An 8,385-nucleotide genomic window follows, 5' to 3' on the forward strand; every position below is an offset into this window, starting at 1 on the left:
AAAATGGGTCGCAGACCCGTTTTATTGGGTCGCCAATTGGCAGAGAACAGACTAAATGCTCAGCATGACCTCAGAATGACCTAAGAATTGGGCACTTTCAAAAACCGAACCTAGACTAGATCAGCTGGTTGATATCTTCAACCAGACACACACATCTCATTAAATTCAAGACAGCATTATTTTAAGAAATGTTGCTGTCGGTACTGAAGGATGATGGGAGGGGGACAGAGACCCAGGAAGGAGAGTAGAGACCTTTTCTGTTTTTGTTTACTTTTATAATGGAATAGATATACTTCACATAAATTTAAATTCATGGTTTTGTACCGTAAATTTGGGTCCCGGGGAGACACCAAATGTCTCTTTTGGGTCTTGAGCTGAAAAGGTTTGGGAACCACTGGTTTAAAGGAGTCCTTGGGTCTTCGGTACGGTTGTAATGTCACAACAATACTATACAGATTTGAATTGGAAAGTGATGCTACAGTGCCGTTACAGTCGTTCCCCGGCTGCAATGACGGTGCAGAGAGGCCAAGTGTGCAGATGTTGGAGAACCGGAAACACTAGCCAATAACAGCTGACTGGGCTTTTTCTAAAGGCGCTGTAACGGAGCATTACAAACTGGGGGGTAACACAGGTATAGTCAGACTGAGAGCATGAGGGGGGGGAAATGTGCTTTTTAACATTAAAGCATGTAAACATGTTCTAATAGAAACCCCAAATACAAGCATGAACCTACAAATGAGCATGATATGTCCCCTTTAATTAAGTAGTATTTAGAAGGAAGGACTTTTACTTTTTACAAGGTAATGTTATTTTTACTTATGCAAAATATCTGAATACTTCTTCTTCTACTACTACTGCCAGCTATTTACACGGTATGACCTCAAAATAGCCCCCCGTCATCAAACACATCACGTTACTGTTTGGGGTTGGTTTGCTGTGGACAACCAGCTAACGACAGCTAGCTAGCTAGCTAGTTAGCACAAATAACCATGGGCTGGAGTGGTTAGCAGCTAGCTTAAGCTGCTTTGGTCGGAGTGCAGCTTAACTCATAAACGAACCAATTTGGGACCGTTACGTGCACCATCTTTGTATTTAACTGTGTAATAAATGGGCGGGGGAAAAGCAGAAGAGGGGAAAAAAAACAACAATCAAAGAACCAAAGCTTACACTCGTATATTTGGCTAGCTGCCGCGTAGCTAGCAAGTCTAAACTCTCTTTGATAACGATATAGAAAAAAGCAGCCCTTTTCCGGAAGTACACTGCTTATTTTTGGTTCAATCGAGTGCTCGAGTGCCCGCTAAAATCACACTAACTTGTACTGCTTAATGTTCAGAGCTTTCTGTCCAACACAGATATAACGTTTTACGAAGTAGAATGTAATATAAACACCAATGTTTTAATTCCTACCCACCGCTCATGACGACATTCGCTCTCCGCGAGCCTTGAAGACCGAGCCCCGGTGGAGGAGTCCGCCCGCGCTGCTGCACCAATCCCCGGACAATGGAGGGCTGATCGACGTGCGCGTCCACGAATCAGCGTGAGCCGGCCGTGTGATTGAGATTCAACTGGGCCAATCGCGGTGCGACGTTTTTGTCCGTTGGCCGATGGCTGACGGCTCGACCAATGGGATGTCGAGAATGTGCTCGTCGGGGGGCGTTTCCACGAGATGCAACCTAGAAGAAGCGAGGGCCCTATTACAGCGGCGATACGGTTTCACTGAAGTCCATGGCGACCAATGTGATAATTTAACGGCAGTTAAATCAAAACAAGAGTGACAACCGTGTTGATCAATGAGCTTTGAGTCGCTGTTGTGTGACCTGTTTAAACTGTCCCATGTTTATTATGATCAGCAGTGCTTTATGTGGTACAACGCAAGCTGTAGTACGCCAGTAGGTCTATAAACGGATTATTTTGGTTTTTTAAGCGCTGCAATACTGCAATACTAGGCCTGTATGTATATAGGCCTATTTATATATATATATTTCTTGGCGTGTTAATGACTCGTGGTTAAAATATAGTAGTTAAAATATGTTAAGCTGGAGCTTATTTTGAACTTTTAACTGGTGATTATTTTCATTATGGATTCACCTGCTGATTATTTTCTCCATTAATCAACTGAAGAGCAGTGAAAGTAGTGAGACATGGTCACCACAAAAGCCCTATAAAAGCCTAAATGACACCTTCAAAGTGAGGCTGTGGTCAAGACCACGTTAGTCAAGTCCAAGACCACGTTAGTCAAGGCCAAGACCAGGACTAGTCGAGTCCAAGTCAAGACCGAGTCCAGGACAGAAAAAAAGGTCTAATGCATGACAGTATCAAGACAAATCATTTTAGGTTTCATTTTCCCTACAATATTATTATCAACCTAATAAAGACACCTGGACTCGGTCCAGACCAGAAGCCATGTCTGGCAAGACCAGTAGCCGAGACCGAGACAAGTCCGAGTCTAAGTACTAGCGAGTCCGAGACAAGTCCGGAACCATAAAAAAACGGTCTTGAGTCCGGACTTCAAGAGACTCCGGAGTTCTACAGCCCGGACTTCACAATGTTTGTTTAGTCCAACCAACAGTCCAGGCTTCAACACTACTAGGATACTAAAACATTATTAAAAGAAAAATCAGCAAATCTTCATATTTATGAAGCTAGAAGCATAAAAATGATGAAAAATGACCTAAACAAGTCATTCAATTTCTGTCAATTGGCTGACTGTTTCAGCTTTAGACTACTTGTAAAATCTGTTGGGTTGTTTAATTTACAACAAAAAGTCATATTGTTAAGCTTTTTGTATGTTATGTGTGTAAAAATGTAATTTTAAAGCTGTCAGATCTAGTCAACGACACACTACTGACCTCTGAGATGGTGGAGACTTGAAAAGAAAAGACTCAACTACAAATACCTTAAAATCAAATTTGCAGGCCTACTTATACTTGAGTAAATGTACTTTGTTACAGTCCACGTGTGCCTGGCTCAAACATGTATTGTATGCACGCTTTTGTCAATTGAACCCTTTTGTTTTTCAACACAACCTCCACAACAGGCTGTTAGTTTGACCTTAAAATGCTCTCCGGACTGGTGTTTAGTGACAACATTTTCAAAGAACTGACCTTAAAATTTCAACTAAAAACAGTATTTTTTTTAAACTCAGACTTAGACTTAGACTTCTCAATATTGATCCTTTTGGGATGACTCCCACGAGGAGATTGAAAGTTCCAGTTTTAGCAAGAAAAAATAAATAAAAATAAATAAAAAGTAAATAAAAAAAGACAGTATAAAGACAACAAAATAACAATATTAACAACAATAAGAACATCCGTCAAATAAACAAAGAAAAGACCATAAATTATGATTAAAGTGTCAGTGTTGAGTCCAGTGTTAAAGTGATAAAGTGACCAGGTGTGACGTGAAGTCCAGGTGTGTATGTGCATGTGTGCATGTGCAACTCAGACCGCCCACTTGGACTAGGTGGTACTTGGTGGTACCAAGCTAGACTTGGTGGTACTTGTCTTTTTTTTGGGGGGGGGGGGGGGGGGGGGGGGGGGGGGGGGGGGGGGGGGGGGGGGTTGGTGTTGGTAACAACCCGATGAGAAAGGCTGACGTGATCACAGCTTTCAGCCCGTGGAGGAGGTGGTCCAGTCGTGGCAGGCGGTCCCGTCTGTGGTCCACATCCGCTGAGCTGGCCTCCAGCACCGCCGAGCCAACACGCAGACCCACGATGAGCTGTCTCGCGTCCTCATTGGCTCGCTCGCCGTGACTCTTTTCACATCCACAATGCATGCTGGCCCTTTTCAAATCGCCTTATTTCCCCCCAAAGAGCGCACTTGGCCTCGTTCACCACACAGTCGTCTAGTTTCTCCTCAGGGCATCCTCTCGCTGCACCACGGCATGGGGTTTGTAGTTTTGTGAAGTGCTTTGGAAACACGAGTCCTGCTTTTAGCCAAAGCACTTGCTCCCTCTTCACTTCAAGTGGGCCATGGTTAGCAGTTGGATGCAGATAGTGTGGATCTGGTCTATCACCCTCTCCCTACAGACCTGTCTGTGGAGTCTAGAGAGACTTATTAAAGAGAAAGCGCTGCATAATATAACAGGGATATCTCGCTGTTTTTACGCTTTCCAGGCTTCATGAGTGAGCAAACGCATTAGCTGGAGAGTATTCAGCCTTAAACATTTCAAAGAGGAAACTCCAACAGCTCCGTGTCCGTGCTGGATAGACGTTAAATAGCGTTGCATTATTGTTGCTTTTGCCTGGAAAGTGAACATTTAACGTATTCAAGCTGAAATGATCAGCCCAATTAAATGATCAGCTACAATCTGGGGTGGAAGAAGTAATCAGATCCTTTACTTAAGTAGAAGTACTAATACCACACTGTAAAAATAACTTGGTTACAAGTTAAAGGCCTGCATTGAAACGTCACTTAAGTAAAAAAATAAAATAAATGTAAGTATCATTAGGAAAATGTACTTAAAGTCTTTAAAGCAAAAGTCAGGGCTGTAGGACTCAAGTCTGGTCTTGGACTCGAGTCCAGACTCAAGAACCTTTTTCCATGGTCTCGGACTTGTCTCGGACTCGCTAGTATTTGGACTCGGACTTGTCTCGGTCTCAGCAACTGGTCTTGCCAGACATGGCTTTTGGTCCCAACCGAGTCCAGGTGTCTTTATTATGATGATAAAAATATTGGAGGGAAAGTGAAACCAAAAATGATTGTCTTGATACTGCCATGAAGAAGACTTTTTTTTTCTGTCCTGGACTCGGTCTTGTCTTGGACTCAATCCTCTTTGGACCTGGTCTTGACTTGGACTCGAAAAGTCCTGGTCTTGGACTTGGACAAGGTGGTCTTGACTACAGCCCTCAATGCAGAAAACTCCTCCCATTTTAGAAAAGTGGAAACGATCCAAACAGTTACGTGTTTAAAGATCCAATCTCTTCAGCTGGACTTGTGAACCACTACATTGTTGGGTGGTTTAAGTTATTATAGAAACATCATATTTCATAAACTACATGTGGTTTGTGTGCAAAAATCTTACTTTGTGGGCCCTTTGCCGCGTGTCGTCCCCCATCTCTCCCCCACCTTTCCTGACTAGTCACTTTAAAATGATGGAAAAAGCCCCAAAAATAATCTTTAAAAGTCACTGAAGCTGTTTGATTGATGTAGTGGAGTAAAAAAAAAACAATATTTCTCTCTGAAATAGAGAGTAGTGGAGTAGAAGTAGAACGTGGCATAAAAAAAAGTGCTATAAAGATACTAGTACCTTAAATTTGTACCTATGTACAGTACTTGAGTTAATGTACTTAGTTACTTTCCACCACTGGCTATAAATCTGATAATTGATTAATCATATATATCATTCTTTATGAGTTTTTCTTCTCCTAGGGACCACAGGTATAAATTAGCTATATTGCTAACTCCGGTGCAGGACTAGAACTGTGCATGGTCCCTGACAAATAAATACTAAATTAATAATAATAATAAAAAACTAATAAACCAAATATCCAGGAATGTGTGTGTGGAGGAGACAGACCTTACTTTGTTATTATTATGATGATGACAACCTGAAGCCTCTTCAGACTGCAGTATCAATGTCATTCAAATATTCAAATTCAAAAAAAGATGCCACGCTAATGTTTATTTGTCTTCTTCGTGTTTTACTGAAAACGCTGAGCCAGTAGCCAGCTTCAGGTAACTGAGAAACAGAGCAAAACACACCTGGGCATTTCAACAAATCAAACTGACAGGTAGAGATGAGTCATGGCGGAGATATACACACTCGGAGGCAGGGCATTGTGGGGAAAAATGAGGCTCAAACTCCCGGCACAGTAACGGCAAATTCAGCAAATTGTGCGATTTTTATTTTATTTTGAAAGTTTTCTTCTGTTTAAATAAAATAAATATATATATTTTTTCCTTAGACAACCATCTGCATGAGTGAATAAATGATAAATAAATCAGAATACAATCATTTCTATCATCTTATCAACCAAAAGAAGTGGCGTTGTTCCCTTTTTGCATTCTTTTGACATCAATTCAAACGAGCTATGTGGACTGAACAGAATTTAGGAAGATATTTAGGAAGATATTTTGATACTTTGTCTTGTTAAAATGTATCCAAATGTACACATTAACTATGATTGTGATTAAAAAGCAACGCATCACTGACTGTGCGCCGCTTGTGTTTTTTTCCCGTGAATGCCACCGCCACAGACCCCCAGTTCATGACACTTAAACTCTTAATAACGCAAATGCGAGGGCTTTTCATCAGTGAGCCATAGGCTGTGTTTCCTCACCTGGCGATAAAGCCATTTATTCAAATGGAAATCTTCCAGATAGTACTTGAAGTTGCAAAAGTTTTATCAAATCCATCCCCAGTAAGAAGCACTTTATGAGCACTGCTGTAATTTTGAGATTATCAGGAGGACAAAAAAAGACGCTAGGGTGTCCAACATGGCCGCCTGTCTCTCTGAAACCCCTCCACTGCCTGAATGCTGCTCTGCTGCCCCGCCTCTGTGTGTACATCTCCCCCCGAGGGCAACTTTTAATCCCCAAAACTCTTTTTTTCGACAGAATAGAAGGAAAAACAAGGAAACGGCAGCAAACAACAGTTGTACAAATTGACCAGTGCATTGTGTGTTTTTAAAGTCCAGTTCAGTAACTTCAGGAAGTTTTGCAAAATCCAGTTCATGATTCTCTCCTCTTTTGTTTCAAAGCGACGTGTGTCTGCAGGTGAGGACGTCTCTGCAGTCCCTCTGAAGATGAGGCCGAGTCCTCTGCACCTGAACGTCTCATTGACAGTTTTTCCGCCATCCAGCTGCAAACACTCGTCCCTCTTTAAGTTAGTCCAAGAGTCACGAGAGAGGCGGGTCCATCGTAGTCCAGCTGGAGAGACTCTGATTGGCTGATGCTGGAAGACTAGCGGTCCAGTAGCCTACGGATCAGTCCTCCATACAGAAACCTGGTCCGAGATATCAGGTGCATTCACATGTCATCGGATATATTTGAAAAACTCAATTTAATGTTAATAAATCCTTATGTTTACATGATTAACCCTCATGTTGTCTTCGGGTCAGATTGACCCGTCTTCCTATATCAATGTTCTTTTTAATTCCCCCAAATAACATGATTGATTCCACCCAACGCTCTTTGGCAAGTACACATCTCTACTTTCATAAATTTTGGGGCGTCTTATTCAATTTTATAGCATTTGAGAAACAAAGTGAAGTGTTTTTGAAATAGTATTGAGTAAAAGTTGACATATTCCAGTCTGTGATTATCATCAACATCCATTCCTTTAAATTTAATCTCAATAATTCCTAATTTCTGCTTTTCTAACTCAAACATTAGGTATAATTTCCTATAAATTATGTTTATTGACCATAAATTCAAAAAATAACTGCAAAACTAAAGTTAATAAGGTGGTGTTACGTAGTGTTGAAAACGTCAAAAAAAGTGACAAACGTTGGGAAAAAAACATCAAAAATGGTGAAAACAGGGACAAAAACATAAGAAAAAGAAGCGTCAACAAAAGTGTTGATATTCAATTTTGACGGGAAGACAACACGAGGGTTAAGTACAGTGTATATATTTTTTATTAGTTTTGTACAAACTAGTCTCAGACTCACTTGAGCTGCGAAGATCTCTGGTGCTACGTCTGCTGACCGGCCTCCTGCTCCGCTCCCACCGCTCTCCGGATGCTCTTGATTGACAGGTACGTCTCCTCCTCGGGGTCGTAGTAATAAAACTTACTCAGGTAGGATATTAGTGGTCTGGAGAGATGAACATAAACATGGAGGGAGGGAGGAGGGGGGGTCAGCCACGGGTCTGCTGTGTTGTGTAAGTAGTTTACTTGTAGTGTGAAATGACTGTTGAATGTCGCGTTACCTTGGTGCTAATTTTGCATAGCAACAACATCATAGTGTTAAAACATGAAGGACAAAGGACAAAATCTCATAAACCTGCATACTTTGTGTCTAAGCCCGAGTCCAAACCACGGCAGCCATTTTGGGCCAGAGCCCGGTTAAAAAACTGTAAAAAGTATTTATATCAAGAAATTTATCATAAGCAAAAGGTCTAGTAGACCTTTAGACATGCCCCAGGTCAGACCAAACCTGTCAGATGGAACAGGTCTGGGTTGCGTGGCCTCTGTCCGGATTAATGAGAGGCGGGAGTCAAAATCTGTACGAACCCGACCCAAAATCTAGCCTGGTCCTACCATACTGTGGTCCACTAGCCTGGTCCTACCAGACTCTGGTCCATTACCCTGGTCCTACCAGACTCTGGTCCATTAGCCCGTTCCTACCAGACTCTGGTCCATTACCCTGGTCCTACCAGACTCTGGTCCATTAGCCTGATCCTACCAGACTCTGGTCCATTACTCTGGTCCATTAGCCCGGTC

The 8,385-nt window shown here is 42.0% G+C and overlaps 1 protein-coding gene and 1 long non-coding RNA gene across 3 annotated transcripts in view; one reads left to right on the forward strand and one right to left on the reverse strand.

Annotated features, from left to right (window-relative positions):
• Positions 1–1,514, reverse strand: part of sp2 (sp2 transcription factor) — a 21,599-nt gene extending 20,085 nt beyond the window's left edge. The window contains exon 1 of one of the 2 annotated variants that reach the window (XM_034900972.1): positions 1,412–1,514. In XM_034900972.1, coding sequence (XP_034756863.1) covers positions 1,412–1,418 — 7 coding nt within the window. In that variant the 5' untranslated portion in view covers positions 1,419–1,514. The remainder of the gene's footprint in view (positions 1–1,411) is intronic. The other variant, XM_034900981.1, reaches the window with a different exon arrangement.
• LOC117934718 overlaps positions 1–8,385 on the forward strand; it is a 22,233-nt gene that overhangs the window by 8,491 nt on the left and 5,357 nt on the right. The window lies entirely within an intron of this gene.

Source organism: Etheostoma cragini, chromosome 2, assembly GCF_013103735.1.
Source record: "Etheostoma cragini isolate CJK2018 chromosome 2, CSU_Ecrag_1.0, whole genome shotgun sequence".
NCBI classification, from domain to species: domain Eukaryota; kingdom Metazoa; phylum Chordata; class Actinopteri; order Perciformes; family Percidae; genus Etheostoma; species Etheostoma cragini.